This window comes from Oncorhynchus nerka, linkage group LG11, assembly GCF_034236695.1.
Source record: "Oncorhynchus nerka isolate Pitt River linkage group LG11, Oner_Uvic_2.0, whole genome shotgun sequence".
Classification (NCBI taxonomy): domain Eukaryota; kingdom Metazoa; phylum Chordata; class Actinopteri; order Salmoniformes; family Salmonidae; genus Oncorhynchus; species Oncorhynchus nerka.
The window spans coordinates 47607219-47625344 of NC_088406.1; the positions used below are offsets into that span (position 1 = coordinate 47607219).

The 18126-nt window shown below is 44.6% G+C and overlaps 1 protein-coding gene across 3 annotated transcripts; it reads right to left on the reverse strand.

Annotated features, from left to right (window-relative positions):
• Positions 1 to 680: 680 nt before the first annotated feature.
• si:ch211-137a8.2 (uncharacterized protein LOC777613 homolog) lies at positions 681 to 17701 on the reverse strand. 3 transcript variants are annotated; one of them, XM_029673014.2, is made up of 12 exons: positions 17445 to 17701; positions 7701 to 8011; positions 7296 to 7446; positions 6962 to 7144; positions 6700 to 6837; positions 6271 to 6465; positions 5771 to 5990; positions 5488 to 5588; positions 4607 to 4873; positions 3105 to 3251; positions 2842 to 2900; positions 681 to 2389 (listed from the first exon to the last, which is right to left on the reverse strand). In XM_029673014.2, exons 2-12 carry the CDS (start codon positions 7976 to 7978, stop codon positions 2164 to 2166), a joined length of 1965 nt encoding a protein of 654 aa, XP_029528874.1. In that variant the 5' UTR covers positions 7979 to 8011; positions 17445 to 17701; the 3' UTR covers positions 681 to 2163. The 3 variants fall into 3 exon arrangements, with proteins under 3 accessions (XP_029528874.1, XP_064880685.1, XP_064880686.1); XM_065024613.1 differs by lacking the exon at positions 17445 to 17701 and adding an exon at positions 12627 to 12715; XM_065024614.1 differs by lacking the exon at positions 17445 to 17701 and having other exon boundaries at positions 7697 to 7825.
• Between the last annotated feature and the right edge of the window lie 425 nt (positions 17702 to 18126).

The following is an 18126-nucleotide window of genomic DNA, read 5'->3' on the forward strand; positions in this document are numbered from 1 at the left end:
AATGTCTCGGGGGACAAGTCTCAATTACTCAGCAGACACCCGTTTCTCCACTGGGCCCGCAATGCTTGTCCTTCAAGGGATAATAGCAGCATTTACTTGTTCCGTTTTTAGTCATATGGCCGGTGGCACCAGATCCCCGGCAGTATATCTCGGTCCAGAGTCCAATCTAGCGTACCATGCCCTTCCATCTTTACACAGGTCCTAAATTGTTGTAACAGTTGTGCCAAACACACAAACCAGCAATTTGCTCTCTATAATCGACTCCCCCTCTATGAGTCATTGGGAAAATAGGACAAAACAACCAAAAAGCATAGATTGAAAACATCACAAATTTGCCTCATTAGCATGGGTGAACTGAGTGGCCCTGTTAATCAAGACTATGTCTCCTCTTTAGCCACACAATCCTGATTCCCTCACCCTATGCATCAGAATTCACTTTCACTGGCCAGCCATGGACAGGTCAACAGCAAATTCTTCCGACATTCTCTCATTTGCGTACTAATTGAATTTATAACATTCTTGGGTGCATTTTTTGCATGCACCAGCACAAAACCCCCTTTCAGTTCACCCACTAGCCCAGATACTTGTAGGCCGTCGCACTATGGAAAAAATCAGAATCACACGACATACCATTGCACACACAGATTCCATAGTAGCAGAAAAATAGATCTATACTCCTCTGTTCACACTGTTCTTTAATTTCATGACGCATGTACAGATCTTGAACTCCACATATATAAAAAAACAAAAAACAAAAACAGGAAACCTTTACTGTATAAAGGGGAAGTTTAAAAATCATCCATGAAAATGCAAGAAGCTGAGGAATCTGATTTGAAGAAATCTGATTAGTTATACTTCGCTACATTTCCACGCTGATACACACTGGATGGACAAGAATCAACTCTGTGCAAATACTTCCCCAAAAACAAACACACACACCTACAAGCATAAGGCAGACATATTCTAACATTTTCAGATGAGCTGCATGTACCTCACATAATATTATGGAGTTTTGATCCATTCACTTCTTAAGACTGACATTACATTTGTGACATACGGATGAGATCCAGGATTGCATCCACTATGTCAAAAACATAGCCATTGACCATAAACCATTACATACAGTATGTTTAGAGGCTTACACGGTCTTCACTGGCCTCAGATGAGTTGGCTTTTGCCTGATTGTTATCCAGCTGGACCCCGTTGGCGTCGCAGCAGATGTAAAAGAAATTCATTGAGTATATACTAACGACCCACGCACATGCAAACAAGGTCTCACCCACAGCGGCAGCACAAAAGGAGTGCTAATTTTTCCTAAGTGCATTAACCAGGTCACCTATCCCATTGACCTACAAATGGGTTATCTCTGCAAGTCGCCCTAGTAAATCCGAACTCGGGCATTCAGTATTATTCATTTGAGGAAACCCCATGTGAAATGGAGAGCTTGGGACTAACGATTACCTGCAAAAAGATGATTCTGAGATAATTGGCTTCAAAGTTCCGAACCCTCAATGGTTTGAAAGGTGTCAGCAATGTTTGTCTGATATTCTTTTGAATTGAACAAGATTGGGGTGTTGAGTACTATATGGGTAGAGAACATTGAACAGAACAAGGCTTGATCAATAAAATTTGGACAAAAATGCAGATCGAACCAATAGTCCCAAGCTCTTGCAATATAGAGTGCAGAATAAATCGAAATCTCTCTCTAGCTTTGACATAATAAATATTGATATACAGATCATTTCAAATGCCCAAAAGAGAATTGCTCAAAGTATTTGCTGTCATTAAGTCGTCCATATAGATTATAATCACCACATAAATAAGTTACAAATCCATCATGACAGACCAATCAACAAAAGTGCTAGCCTGGCATAGTAAGACATTATGAATGCCATTAGAGAACATTATAAAATGAGGCCTATTAAGTCATGAGCTACTTCTGCCAGCAGGCTGGTGGAGGGATTCAGATAATAAATACCAAGGCCACATTTTTATTGGGCCTAATAGTTCTTAATTTCTCTCTTTTCTCATACGGCCTCCTTGTTAATGCCTTACTCATGGTTTTGAAATGGAAAGGCTTTCTGGGACTGTCCCCCCTGAATAAGGTGTGTTCAGGGCTCACCACGGATTTAATGTGACCACCTTCTGGGACACTTCTGTCCCTCAGGTTGGTGGGGGCCCGTTGACGTAGCTCAGGGCCAGTTGGAAGGTACGGGAAAGGGAGTTGGAGCGGTGGCACTCTGGGTCCATGAAGAGTGTTGAGGGCCAGACCAGCAGGGCTAGGAACACAGCCAGCAGGACGACCAGGAACACTGGGCTCCTCAGAGTCTTTAGTGCCCCCAGGGGCCACGAGCTGCACTGGGTTTGTCTGTCAGGGCACTCATTTGGCCTAGAGGAGGAGGGAAATGGATAGAAGGAGCATGATAGAATTACAAAGTCTCAGCATCGTTGAAGTCAGGGGTTGTTATTGACCTTGGGGACTGGGAGTGTGTGCTGTTTTTAATGTCTATAAATCACATGGAGGAGTGAGATTTGCTATCATCTTCTAATTGGTATAGAGTAGAATATCAAATGTCACGACGGGTACTTGCAGTGTTGTAGTTATGAAAGTTAAGCCTAATTGAGTGTATCTACGTATAATAAGTAAAAACTATGATATATTACTGTACTAAGTTGAACCAAAGCATTGAATATTAAAACATATAGGCTACGTTTACACAGGAAGACCAATGCTGATATTTTGTACAATTATTGGCAAAAGATCCGATTGGTCAAAAGATCAGAATTGGTCTTCCTGTTTAAAGGCAGCCAAAGTTTACACGTGAATACGACTTTACTCACAGTTGCTCACTATGGACCACCTCCCATGAGGCATTGCACTGCAGCTCTTCCTCTGGAGACTGGCAGATAAACAGGGGAATCAACAGAGAGGGACTGTGTGCGCACACACACACACCCACCCTCCGACAGGGGATGCATTCATTTTGGCCTCTGCTCTGTAGGCCTATACAACATTTTACAAGGCAGCTGGCAAAGGTTTTTACTTATAGTGTGATCTGCATGCATACAACCTGCCATCTTCATAAATAATGTGATACTGTTACCTGTGGGTTTGATTGAAGTTTACAAGTCATCGTATCAGACTGGAGGTCACATGACTGTGAGTTGCAGGCGGCCAAGCACAGCTCCTGGGTGTGTGTCTGAACAGCTATGTCCCCAAGACTGTGGCTTCCCTCAGAGCAACAAGCACACTGACACACAGCAACAGCAGTTTGGGTTACAGCACAGGCTAGACTCATTCTACATGCAGTGTTTCTATGCAACAAAGGCCAATTGTAAATGAAAAGAGACGTTGAGATGTGGTCCAATGAGGTTCCCGTGCACCCCCCCCCCCCCCCCCTCCTCTCTCTCATGGGACCAAACCACCAGCGCCTCTATCCACTCACTGGGTTCTGACGACCGCTCGTGGCCTATGGTGTGCCTTTATTCGCTCGTCTGCAATTACAACAGACATAAAAAAAATCCAGTTAACGCTAGAGCGTTCCGCCGTCCCTGTAAAGCTGCCAATTAAGCCACGAGCGCAAAGAAATGACAAGAACCCCTTTGAATTGGAAAAGTTTCCTCTGCAAGGCTTTGCAGTGAAATCAGGCTTTCCATCAGCACAGCGATTCACTTTCTTATGGACGTGTCCCCCTCTGGCGAACAGAATGCTTTAGTCAGGCTGGGCTTCAGACAGCTTAATTAGAAAGTAAAAAGCACCCTCCACACAAAACAAAAAAAACAGAAGGGAAATGTTCCTGGGCTGTTTCTGTTCTGGTGACACTTAAAACATGGCCTCTGCTACACCGATATATTTATAAATCTTAATTTTATTGTTTTGTTTACGAGTGAGACGAGGTATAAGATACTCTTTGTAGGCGGTGACACTTCCAAAATAGTGGGCAATGAATTTAAAGCTGCATGCAATGACACAAAACACAAAAGTGTGGATGAGTCTATGGATATTCACTTTGTTCGTGATGCCACTGAATTCTCCATGCATTTTTGCAAATATTGAAAAAGTCGATTCCTAGAGCTCGTCACAGTATAATTTGTATTAATTTTTTTATTTAAAAAAAGTGAGCCTTTTCCACAAAGCAGGTCTGCATAGAACCAAACACCTTTGTGTGTATGTCTCACTATACATGCCCCTCTCTGGACCAATGCTAGTAAAGAGGAACATAAGCAGAATCTAATGAGTGTGGAAGGTCAGGAGTCTTGGGAGGCTCCAAGGCACATCTTCTCAGCCGTTCCAGAAAGCCACACACACACACACACACACACACACACACGAAGATTCTCATGTGATGCAGTACGCCGCTCAATGTAGGCTACTGTTGCTAGTAGCTCATTCCTCCAACTTTACTCGTTTGACTGCAGAGGCTATAATTTTTTGGGTGTGGGCAAAGTCAATGTCCTCAAAGGATCAGAGGGTTTCTGTCTAAGTCATCATTTCCACCAATTAACTGAGACGACAATGAATTCTAATTTGGAGGAGATATGGGTCAGAGGGGACACTAGATCAGTCTTAAAAAGGCAGAGGAGTTTTACTGGGTTTAAGGCATACCTTCCCAGTACTGTCGGTCTGGACAGCCTTGGAGTAGGCTCTGTGCTGTTGGACCGAAAGGACCCTAGAGGGGACGGTGTGGCCACGCGTCTGTCCCAGCCAAGCGCTGATGCGAGCAGGGTCAAAGGTCACAGGCTCTGGGGAGGGTCCGTCGGGCGTGGAGGTCGTCCAGCGGCCAGAGAGTAGAGGTCTGTCATCTCTGACACTCTGGGTTGTGGGAGGTGAGAACACCTCTGGACCTGCATACTCAAACCTCCTCTCCAGACTCTGGAAACACCAGCCACAAGTGAGGATAGATTGTGTAATTTTACCTGGAATGAACTAACACATTTCATTGAGGTTTTCTGCTTTAATGTGCAAAATCCTCAGAGGCTTTGATGTCTTTATATTGCTGGCTTAATCAGATGCTAAAAATCAGTCCTACACTAATGTATCTTCCACTATTAATTCCAATGGGTTTTGGTTTGAGTTCAACAGCAGTGCAACACAATCAGCATTATATTAGTCTCACCAGCAAAACAAAACTTCTCCCTACTGACACCGATGATAATGGAAGTATTGGCTTTAGGGTTAACTAGAAACAGAGCACTAAGATTGCTTTCGCTCTAACACACACATTTTCCACCTCTCGCACACACACACAATAACTCCTTGTTAATCAAATTGAACAACAACATTGTGCCTCATAATTTCAATGGATCATTTGTTTCACCCTGACAGGCGGCTGCACATACTTCAGTATACACCAAATTCCTTTGCCGGTTGAACATAAGTTTACATTCCTGATAATATTGCAAAAACATGTTGACCTGCCTCTGAGCCTAAGGGAACAGTGGCCGAGCGAAGCGCCAGAATACAGATCAGTAGGAGGAGCTACTCACCATGTCCTCTGCTGCGCTGTTATTTAGATCAGACTGAGAGCCTATGGAGCTGAGGTAACTCCGCCTCTTCACAACATCTCTGGCCAATGGCTTCTCTCGATCTGTTTGAACGACACAAGCACACCTCAAATCTTGTGCCAAGCCTCACCGAAAACAGTGACAGCGTCAATCATTTAAAAATGTTCTAATGGTATCCCAATGTTTGAGGATAGAACACGTGGATTATTCTAGAAGCGTCATTAACTTTAAATTTGAATCCATTGTAAATGGTTTCATTGCCTACCTGTGTGAGCGCTGAAATATGACAAGTCAGCGTCGTATTGGGAGACGGGGCCCCCGATGTCGACGGAGGGGTCCCACTCCAGCACCATGTGGTCCAGGTTGGGGGGGTTACGCTGGTCTGGGGCGCTGCTCTTCTCAAACACACCGTCCTGCTCCAACAGGATCTCAGATGGACAGCCGGAATCAGAGGCTTGAGTCAGTACCCAGTCATCCTCATACACCTGACATAGGGAGGAGGGAGCAAAGGGGGAGGTATAAGCGGAAGGTAATAACGATGCTATAAAAACACACTAATGGTAGAGTTGTTCTCGGTGTTTGGCCTGCAACAGCTGATCAGAGCCAAGAGAGAAATTTACATTTCACAACCCAAAAACCACCTCGCTTTTCTTCGCTAGCTTCCTGTAACCCATATATGCCTTTCAGAACAGCGGGCAGAAGCTTAGAAGAGCAGGGTCTTAGAGTGGCAGGTGCAGTTAAAGATACAGGTTAAGCAGACCATACCAGTCTCATGCTGAGCAGGCGTGTGTGCAGACGGCCCACTCCCTCAAATACTTGGGCACAGTAGAGCAGCAGCTCCTGCAGCCCCGCCTCGATGTCCTGGGCGTCCTCTGGCTCGCTCCTCTGGATTAGCGCCTCACCCCGCTCCAGGAGATAGTTCAGGCGCCCCGCATTCTCCCCCACTGCCTCCTGGAAGGTCTGAGGCCACACACACACAGCAGTCAAATCAGAGAGGAGACATTTACCAGGGGAAAGGCCTGGTACTGGCATCTGGTAGCAGCAAGTCAGGGACAGTTCATGGGAATTACAGATAAATTACCAGGTAAAGCAGACGCAAAATTATGTTAGGCACAAGTGAGGACCGCTGATTACGTGGTCAGATTACTTAGCTGGTCAGTCCTGTCCAGTACAGTCTCAGGCCATGTCCTTTACCTGCAGCTCCCGCATCTTGTCACAGGTGTCCCTTCCAGAGAAGTGTTCCACCTCGGTCAGCCTAAGGTCCATGTCAGCAAGCCACACAGCCATCTCCTCCCTCTGGCCCTCAAACTCCTCCCGCTGGGACACACGGTGCTGGGGGAGGTGCAGGAGAAGACAGGGTAGGAAAGAGAGCATGTGAAGCGGGAGGGAATTGGATGTAGCGCAAAAAAATAAATGTCCCCTATATACACTGCCTTAGACATCTTGTGCCTTCTACCTTGAGTCTGCGGCAGACACTCTCAACCGTTCCGTGTAGGCGGTCCCAGCGCTGACCACAGTCCTTGGCAATGCCAAGCAGGCGTGACCGCATGGCCCCATCAAAGAGCCTGGTCAGGGTCCTGTTCCTAAGGGTCAGACTGTCCAGCTGCACTAACCGAGCCCCAGCCTGTGTCCTCAGGCTCTGGGAGGGGAGAGCACAACAACTGGGGGTTTAGATAGAGACTTGTTGTTCTGTCTGTTCTATTATACAGGTGAACAAAACAGTGCCTCAATAACACCACCAACATGGGGCTTTAGACGGCCATTAGACAGCCTGATCTGGTCTCTTTTACCTCAAATTTCTTGAGCTCCTCCTTGGCAGTGACAAAGAGCACATTGGCAGATCTCGGGGAGTCGGCAGACTTCTCAGCCAATTGGAGCCAGTCGCCGAGAGAGGAGCACTCCTTCATGAACTCATGCCATAGCACCCATTTTCTTTCCAGCCTTTGTGAGATAAAAACAAAGGCCAGACTGGTAAACAGAAAAGCACATTGATTAGGGTAGTATGGTTCACTGCTAGGAGAGACTGCAGAATCGCCCCGTTGATCAATATAATCTACTATCCATTAATTAACTGTTCACGTTAATTAGGTCTTAATCCTTCAAGTCAGCAAATACAGATGAGAAAACCCCATAGGGGAAGAGCAAACAAATGTGTTGAGGAGTTGAGAAAGGGGACTTTTCTGATACCCACTTACTGGACACATCCATCCAGAGACAGGCTTCCATCTTGGATCAAGCAGCTTCCCAGTGGCAGACAGTCTTGGGGCTCCTCACTGATATCTAAAAGAGGAAGGAAGTGAGACTCAGAAAGTAGGGGCTCAGTGTGCTCTAGGATCAGGTCCAATCCCAAGGGGCTGTTCACAGACTGGGTAGCGACTCGACGTTCATCCTCCTCCGACATTATGTCACTTCCAATGCTGCAGGGACAATGGTGTCCATGACTACCGGCTGGGAGTTGCACCTCCACAGGCATCTTGGGCTCCACCTGTCACCTGGGCAGCTCCACCTGTTTGGGGTGGGAAAGTGTCGCTGCATTACAACACTCCGAAATGAGGGAACAATCACAACGCATATACCCAATGCAATTCATTTGAAAGCATTTTTCACACGAACGTGTAACAATGTCTATAGTATGTTATCAGATGGAACCTACATGCTTTCAATGCACTCCGTAAAAAGGTGCGATCTTTGAAGAAACTATAAATCAAGGGTTGGATGTCTTGGAGCACTGTGTTGGGTGAGCACCTGAGTTAACCCATCCGGGTTATTCATAGAAGTAATTACAAACAGAGTTCTGAATGACTGCCCAGGAATTGAGAGAGACAGCGCAGATGGTGCGTAGCTGAATGCCTCTCCCAAAGTGTGGCAACTACCCGAACGGTCAAGAGGTAATTTTCTGGGCCATCTAATCGTTTTGTAGTAGCAATCCCTCTTATGAATTATGACTCAGCAGTCCCACACTTCAGACCATTCTAAAAAAAAAGAGGTTAGGAGCTGAAAACAGAGGACGTTTTCACATTACAGACTGTTGGATAGGAAATTATAACAGTAAAGAGTAGTCTTTCAGTCCCGTCGATGTTGACATTAACCATTTCTGCCTGCCTTTAGAAAATCATACAACAAAAGCGGAGGGTGTGTAATTAAACCAGTCTGAAACATGCACTTGTCTGGTCAGTGCATAGGAGATGATGTACCCACCGTGACAATTAAAACCTACCCAGAAACCGTGGATGGATGGCGGCATTCACGCAAAACTGAAAGCACGAGCCACCGCATTTAACCATGGAAATGTGACTGGGATTATGGCAGAATACAAACAGTGTAGTAATTCTCTCCGCAAGGCAATCAAACAAGTGAAATGTCAGCATAAAAGTGGAGTTGCAATTCAATGGCTCAAACACAAGACGTATGTGGCAGGGTTTACAAACAATCACGGACTACAAAAAGAAAACCAGCCACGTCACGGACACCGACGTCTTGCTTACAGAAAAACTAAACACCTTCTTTGCCAGCTTTGAGGAAAATACAGTGCCACTGACGCGGCCCGCTACCAAGGACTCTGGTCTTTCCTCTGTGGCCGACGTGAGTAAGACATTTAAGCGTGTTAAGCCTCGCAAGGCTGCCAGCTGGCTGGTGTGCTGACGGACATGCTTCAATATGGCCGCCACTGTTCCGCAACCCAAAAAGGCAAGAGAACTAAAGGACTATCGCCCCGTATCATGCACTTCTGTCATCATGAAGTGCTGAGTCTAAATAAGGATCAGATCACCTCTACCTTACCTGACACCAGAGACCCGCTTCAATTTGCTTACCGCCCCAATAGATCCAGACGATGCAATCGCCATCGCACTGCACACTCCTCTACCCCATCTGGACAAGAGGAATACCTATGTAAGAATGCTGTTCATTGACTATAGCTCAGAATTTAACACCATAGTAACCTCCAAGCTCATCATTAAGCTAGAGGCCCTGGGTCTCAACCCTGCCCTGTGCAATTGGGTCTTGGACTTCCTGACAGGCCGCCCCCAAGTGGTGAATGTAGGAAACACATCCACTTCACTGATCCTTAACACTGGGGACCCACAAGGGTGCGTGCTCAGCCCGTTCCTGTACTCCCTGTTCATCCATGACAGCGTGGCCATACACGCATCCAACTCAAACATCAAGTTTGCAGACGCCAACAGTTGTAGGCCTGATTACCAACAACGAGAGCCTACAGGGAGGTGGTGAGGGCACAGAGTATACGGTCTGCAAACCAACCTCTCAATCGCAACAAAACATTGGAGATGATCGTGGACCTCATGAAACAGGAGAGGGAGCACCCACCTATCCACATCGACAGGACAGCAGTGGAGAAGGTGGAGAATTAAGTTCCTCGGCGTACATATCCCGGACAAACTGAAATGGTCCACCCACAGACAGTGTGGTGAAGAAGGCGCAACAGCGCCTCTTCAACCTCAGGAGGCTGAAGAAATGTTGCTTGTCACCCAAACGTTTACAGATGCACAATTGAGAGCATCCTGTCGGGCTGCATCACCGCCTGGTACAGCAACTGCACCGCCCACAACCGCAAGGCTGTTCAGAGGGTGGTGCGGTCTACACAACGCATCACAGGGGGCAAACTACCTGCCCTCCAGAACACCTACAACACCCGATGTCACAGGTAGGCCAAAAATATCAAAGTCAACAACCACCCGAGCCACTGCCTGTTCACCCCGCTATCATCCAGAAGTTGAGGTCAGTACAGATGCATCAAAGCTGGGACCGAGAGCCTGAAAAACAGCTTCTATCTCAAGGCCATCAGACTGTTAAACACCCATCACTAACACAGAAAGGCTGCTGCCAACATACAGACTTGAAATCATTGGCCACTTTAATAAATGGATCACTAGTCATTTTAATAATGTTTACATATCTTGCATTACTCATCTCATATGTATATACACTGAATTTTAGATAATCTTGCCTATCCTTTACTTAGATGTGTGTGTATTAGGTAGTTGTGTAAATGTTAGATTACATGTTACATATTGCTGCACTGTCGGAACTAGAAGCACAAGCATTTCACTACACTCGCAATAACATCTACATGTGACCAATAACATTTGATTAGATTCATGCAGGCCGGTCTGTTTAATCCTGGTTGTAGGCCCGGTCTGTTTAATCCTGGTCTTGTCTGTCATTTTACAGTATAGTATAATAGTTTCTCTTTCCTTCTTTCTCTCGCTTTTATTCAGTGATTGATGGCACATTGGGCAGCAGCCTGTGAGATAACGTTTCAGAGTGGGCACAGGTTTCTGAGGCTGTCAGATCTTTAATCGTGAATTATAAACAGAAAAGATTGGCAAAAGGACTAACGTTTATCTAAATACCATTTAGAGCAGTGATATTCAAAGTCGGGGTCGTGACCCCTAGTAGCATTACGAGGGAACTTCAGTGGCGTTACCAAAAACAAAACCTTACGAGTACAGATCATTGTATGGGACAACAAAATGTTTGAGAAAGATAATTGTATTTATTGGTTTCTTTCATTTTGATGTAATGAATTGATGGTTATTTGTTGATGTAAAAATGTAAATTTGTCATTCAATTTTGGGTGGGGTCGCAAATAATTATTGGGAGAAAAATATGGGGTCCCTGCGAAAAAAAAACTACATTTGAATACCACAGATTAAAAATGGATTTTTTTTGCATTCATTAGCTACGGAGGATACTTTTTGATGCAGTCTTCTCATTGTCATTCATTACTAATTTCCATGTTGCCATGCTTCAGGGCGGAAGGCATGTTGCCATGTGAAAAGAATGACAGCTCCTTCCAGGGGAAGTAGAACAGTGTGGAGGATGTTTCCAACACACATCACTGGCAATCTGCAAACACACTTGTGAGAGTCCATCGACCCAACTGTCTAAACTTCGTATTCCTTTCAGATCCTCTTGAGGAACAGTCAGGATTGCAGAAGTTCTTTAGTCAGTGCAGAGATTTCACTATCAAGTTTGAACTCTTGGCAAACTTCTTACGTGGTTCTCAGTTTGTTCATTTATGTGGCACAAAGACGTGAGGAACTCTCCATTTGAGCCAACCTCTCAGACAGTGACATGCACACAACTAATGACTAAACTGAAGTCCATAGGTCAAAGAGACTGCCAGGAAAAACTTTATGTAGGGCAGATGTGAGACCAGGCTGTCGGTGGAGTCTGAACTACTATCATGTGCGATACAGTTATGGACAACATCAATAAAAATGGAAGGGGATGATTATATGACCCAAAAGTAAATATTGCTTATCTTACGGTGACATGAAACAGGGAACACAAGGTTCACATGGTTACCACTGCGTTATGCCAACCCAATCTGCTCACATTACTAGTGTTGTCAATCAAAATGTCCCGTAAACAACTTGATTGAGATGCCCTGGAGACTTAACACTTCACAACAAATCACCACAGGACTGTTCTTTTCCATGGCAGCCATTTTGTTTATGCAGTTAAATAGAAATACAGATTGTGGAAGTAGCCTGTAGGCTCTTTAAGGATTCCATCAGCCTTGGAGGCCGATAAACCACTTCTTCACACTTGTGTCCGGAGGAGTTAAGTGGGCACCACTGTTTCCCTGGTATAAAAAAAAATGGCAAATAGATTTCCCCCGGTCCCTTACCTGATGAATACGCCATGGAAGGTTGGCTACTCTGGTACCAGGGGCTTATTGTTATCATCGGCAAGTCAACGGCCCTCTCCGGACTAATGTCACACTTGATAATCCGGCACAGCAGACTGCTGCCGCACCGACCGGCCTGAGGTTGACCTCTGCCCTTAGACTAATCATCCAGAGTGAGACTGGAAATAACACTACCAATCAGACAGATTTCTCAATGGTCATCTTCTCTTCATATTCAGATAGAAGAGAACGCAGGGCTCTCAAAATGGCTGCCAGCCATTGGTTAAATATGAATATGAACACCATGAAACGTCCTTTTCTTTTTACTCGAGAGAGCAGCGTCAGTCAGTCGCATCTGAATATTCATATGCGTGTGTGGCTGACTGCTCCATTGAAAGAGGGCAAGGAGTCACTGGATTGGGCCTCGAGGCGATGGGAGTTGAAAGCAGTTTTATTACTTTCGTACCTGTTAGAGGAGCTCAGTCCATTCTGGAGTATAATGGAACATGCAGATGTCACAGCTTCTGAAGGGCACTCGTAATTTCTGCAGGCTGGGAGGGAGAGAGGGCTGGGCGGCAACGAGGCTCCAGATCTATGGTGAGAGGTTAATCAATTCTCCAGTGTTGAGTAGTGTGTTTGTGTGTGTGAGGGGGTTAGGGTTGCAGTATATGATGGAAGCTGACAGCCAGTAGTTGAGTAACATGTAATTCCATGGGGACTCGGGTCAGAAGCTCAGGTTTCTACACATACATGCCTGTATCATTTACGCCCTCCATAAAAAAAAAGAGAAAAAAAGTGTCATGTTAGGTTTCAGTCCCCCTCTAGACAGCACAAAGGGCAGGGGGCTTCTCTGTCTGCAGGTGATGATACAGTCTCAATAGGCTACCTCTCAATGACATTACATTTACTCTGTTAAAACCTTCCTCTTTACAGTATGGCAAAGGCCATCCGTGTATATAGTACAGTCCCAAGACACTGGATGTTAAGTCACCATTTCTGCACAGATTAGAGTAACTACCTGCCCATGAATAAATTAATAGGGATATGACAAGTAAACTAATGTCAGCTTACGCCCACAATGTGCATGAGTCATATTACTGTCGGGGTAGGGGTGGAGGGGGGCAAAGCAGGTGCATGTTGGTAGTTTTCCATAACAATACCCGCATTTGAATAAGTGAGAGCTGAATGAACCCAAACAGTGAAACTGCTGTCTGCTATGGAAGAAAAAAAACTATACCTCTCCGGCTCAGACAAAAGGTGAGCTGCTGACGTCATCAGCCAACGATTGCCCAGACGAGCCCTGCTGCGCGAGAGACACATGAAAAATAATGACAGTGTCAACACAGCCATTAAAGCATGATTGGCCGCTGACATTTCCTTGATGGATGCCTCATCAGCTGACACCGGTAGCATCCTGGACCACCTGACGGACAGGCTGGGAGCGAGAAGCAGGAACATTACCAGGGAAAAGAGGTTAACCCGCGGAGTCAGTCTGCTATTCAGACTTTGACAGAAAGTATCAACTGTCATTAGCCTAAACATTGACTCAACCTCCAGGTCACGTACTGCTGGCTACATGTTCTTATTGGGACAGTGTTCGGGGACAATTGCATCCCTTTAGCCATCTGACTTGTGGTGGACACAAAGTTTATAAGCAACTGGGACAGGTCGTTCTTTGTCCGGGTGTGTGAAGGCAGCTCCTCTCCTCTTCTGATGGTGAAAAAAACAAAAACAAAAACAGCCATTGGTATGCAGGTCCTATGCCTGGAGAAGAGGCTCAGGGCTGAACAGACCGAGGCACCACACCGCTGCATGAATCACATTTATCTGCCTGGATACTATTAGATGGGCTCTACAGCACCACCAGTGACCACGTAGTTAGTCTTGCTCAACAAAAATTTACTTTGACTTCAGCACTTTTTAGTCCATGCCAACTAGTTCAGTACTTCAACAACACTCGGAGGGCGAATGCAGTTCAGTCGAAAGGACTAGGCACAGCAGGCAAAATTAAACAAATAACAAGTACAGAGCCATTGGAAACACAACATACTAGTTGTGAAAAGTGACAACTGTGCACGTCACCATAGCTGAAATAATGACATCTTAACAAAACACCTTGATCTGTTCTCATCCCAACAGTTAGCATGCCTATCGACACGTTTACAGTGCTCGTCTCTTTTGCAGCATGTCTCCCTTCTGTGCCATACCGCGGGCAGAGTGAGGAGGAGCAGCCGTGGGGGACATCCGGTGGGACAGCCAGTGCGTAGCAGAGAAAATGGAGCGCAGCGTCACGTCGTCAACTGCTCCCAACCCATCCCCCTCAAACTCGCTCCCCTCACCCCAATGGCCCAGAGACTGCGGCCATTGTCTCGGTAGCACAAAAGACTCAAAGTGAACAAATGTGCCTTTCTGCTGTCCGGATGGAGTGCGGAAGACAGGCCTGGGACACCTGATCTATCCCTCCATCTGCACAGAGAAAGAGGCAGCCAGGGAGAGAAACTCAGCGTTAGTCACCCCCGAAACTGATCCAAGATCAGAACACTTAACACAGTCAGTTGCGGGAGAGGAAAGGAGCAGGTCCAGAGGAGTGATCTGGTGACCCTCAATGGAAACTTTTTCACCCTCCAACTAAGTCTCTGCATTAATTGGAGTGAGAACGAGAAAGAAAATGGCAGAGACAAAAATGGAGGGCGAAGCAGAATAAGAGCGAAAGGAGAGAAACAGCGATTGAAAGACAGGAGAAAGGATGATAGAGTGAGTGAGTTGTGTACTGTAGTACCGAGACTGTAGTATTCAGCCCGAAGTGACTGAAAAACAAATATTAGTTTGTACCACTACTGCACTCTATTCAGCCCTCAGTGACTGAAAGACAAATATTAGTTTGGAACTACTGCACTCTAATAAAAAAATAAAAAAAAGTGGTTAAACATCAAATAGACTACAAAAGCTCTCTCATATTTCATAGGCTGCTAGAATTACTGAGCCTTCCCTACTAATATTTACTAAAAAGGTGCGTTTGGAAGCTATGCTACGTTGGTTAAACCCGACCCCATGTTTCCAACAGCAATACCTCAGTATTTAGATTTCAAGTCTCTGTATAAAAATGCCTAAAGTATGTGATGAGTACAAGACAACAAAGACAGAAAACAGAGAAATTACGTGAACACAATGGAACAAGAGGCCTGGCCGGGAACAGGAAGAGATTGTGTGGTCAAGTACACTTTAGGTTACACAGATTATGTTTGGTGTCAGATAAAATAGATTTTAATGAGGGCTGTATCTAATGTTGTGCTTGATCAGGCATGGGAAACTGGTGCTCTGGATATCATAGCTATACTATCACTAAGAGGAGAGAGAGGGAATAACCCCAGTCACACAAGAGCCCAGGACTGAAGAGAACAATGTTATTTTTTTATTTTGTGGGGGGGGGGGGGGGGTCATCTTTCTCCAAATGCAGAGCACATTCCTCCGTCATTGACCGCACCTCTCGTTAGGGTGACCATCATGCAGCCACACACAATGCCATATAGGATAAGGGAATGTAACTCAATTCTTAGAGGGCTAGAGCACTAAATTAGACTCAGTGGTTCGCAATGTTCCTTGTGTCCTACAATTCATTTATTAGACATCAGGGAAATTAACAGAATGAAATGTGTTTTGCTAAATAACTAAAAGAGCAAGCTAATGAATGCAACAGAAATTGACTGGAATGAAAGCCAAAAACAAAAAACCTTTCTGGAAACAATTTAGAGGCCTGCGATGGACGTCTGTAAGAGGGGCATAGACGGACAGATAGACTTAATCAAAATGGATGTCTGGATGGAAACCAAAATAAATCACAACACTTTAGAGTCCCTGTTAAACAATACAGTTTTGGTTATAGGAGAGCAGCAGGTAAATGAAACAGACCCTGAATCCAGTTCAGAAATCTTTAATCTGTTTATTTTCCCTCTCAGCTCCATGTAGGGAGCTTGGAGAGACACGCTACTGCCAGATGCTATTCTTGAGGAGCTGAGCCCCTGAAGAGGGGACATTTTGTGACCACGATTAAGAGATCTGTAACCTTCAATGATGAGAGGGTATCATATCAATACCGAAATGAGAAAGGCCTGCAATTCTCCTTCTGATTAATGTCCTTACACCCTTTATCTCTATGTCAGGGATAGTAGATTAAATAGCTATCTAAGATATCCTGACATCTGCTCACAAAATCATGAGTTGGGTTTCACCGTTTCAGAGACAGCACCGTTGTCAGCTTTCTGGTCCAGGGCCTGGCACTTGTCTGAGGGATGTTGCTGACCGATTCAGTAGTTAATTAGCCGACACCAATTTCTTCAGGTCAAGCACTGCTCAAAGGAGCAGACTCCTTTTTATCTAATTGCTGGTCACTAATGAAAAAAGGACTGTCAAAGGGCTGTGAAGATACACGGTCATTCCCATTAGGCCTATACAAACTTGCTTTATTCACTGGCATTACAAGGTTTAGACATCGGCCCGCAAGCGATGTGCAATTTGTTGTGTAAAAGTACTCTACCTTTTTTTATTTCACCTTTATTTAACCAGGTAGGCCAGTTGAGAACAAGTTCTCATTTTCAACTGCGACCTGGCCAAGATAAAGCAAAGCAGTGCGACACAAACAAGAGTTACATATGGAATAAACAAACGTACAGTCAATAAGACAATAGACAAAAATCTACATACAGTGTGAGGAAATTAGGTAAGATTAGGGAGGTAAGGCAATAACTAGACCATAGTGGCAAAATAATTACAATTTAGCAACTAAACACTGGAGTGATAGACCTTGTGAAAAAGAGCACAATTTTCAGTGAAAAGTTGATGGCTGAGGAGTATTTGGTTCCACTAAGAGTTGTAGGTCCAGCAGTAAGGCTATTGATGCCACATCCTCAAAAAAGTAATAACCTCAAGGCATGACAGGGAATTCACTTGTAAAAATGAGTCATGCATACTGTAGTTTCATAGTACAGCAGCCAGACATTAACGGTTCCTTGTGAAAACAATTTAAGTGGAAATGACACTTTAGGCCTACATGTTAGTACTACCTGAGATAAACACCATTCCTGCCTGCTCTTGGAATTTGTAATAACATTGACGAAACTCGAATGTTGTTAATGACCCACTTTGTCTCTCGCCAAACAAAACGTGAATGAAATAACATGTTATAATTGTACATTTTAATAGACCTAACCGAACGTTTAAACTATACTGACGTCAAAAAAAAAAATCACCAATAGCATTGAGACAGTGAAACAAACCGGCAACTTACGATTCTACTTCGTCTGGATTCACAGGTGGAATTCATACAGCTGGGAGGTCTTGACACTTGGAAGCCCCATTTCGCTTGACGCCTAAATATGACAAATACCTATTCGAAAATGCGGAGGGACGTTTGTGCACGCTTAAAGAAACAACCATAGGATGTCATTTGTGAAGTTGATCTGCTTTCTCTTGTAGATGTAACCACTATCGAATGAGCACACCGGCGTTATGAATGTAGCAGGTAACTTGACCTGTCACAGGGAGTTTGAAACCACACCCCTCGCGTTCTACTCACCTGCATTAAACTTCCGCCTACCTGCATGTGTCCCAAACAAAAATAGGATCTATCAAAAAATGTTGCCTTATCCATTCTTTCATCACTGAAAAATACAGTGGACAATTCAATTGAAGTTTCTCTTATAGATTTAATTTTTTTTTAACTCAAAAGGTTATTTCCGGACTGTGATACAAAAAATATATAATTCAAAGACAGATGTCTGGATCAATTTAAATAAATGCAAACGTTTACATGTATTATACAGGCCATGTGCACAGCTCTTCTAGCCCTTATATGTAATTATTCAAATGAAGGCATATTGTAGGCCAGTTACATAAGGATGGTATAAAAAGAGGTTGAAGTGGCTTGTATAAGATTTTAATTGTAAATTGCAGTCATTTTATACTCATAT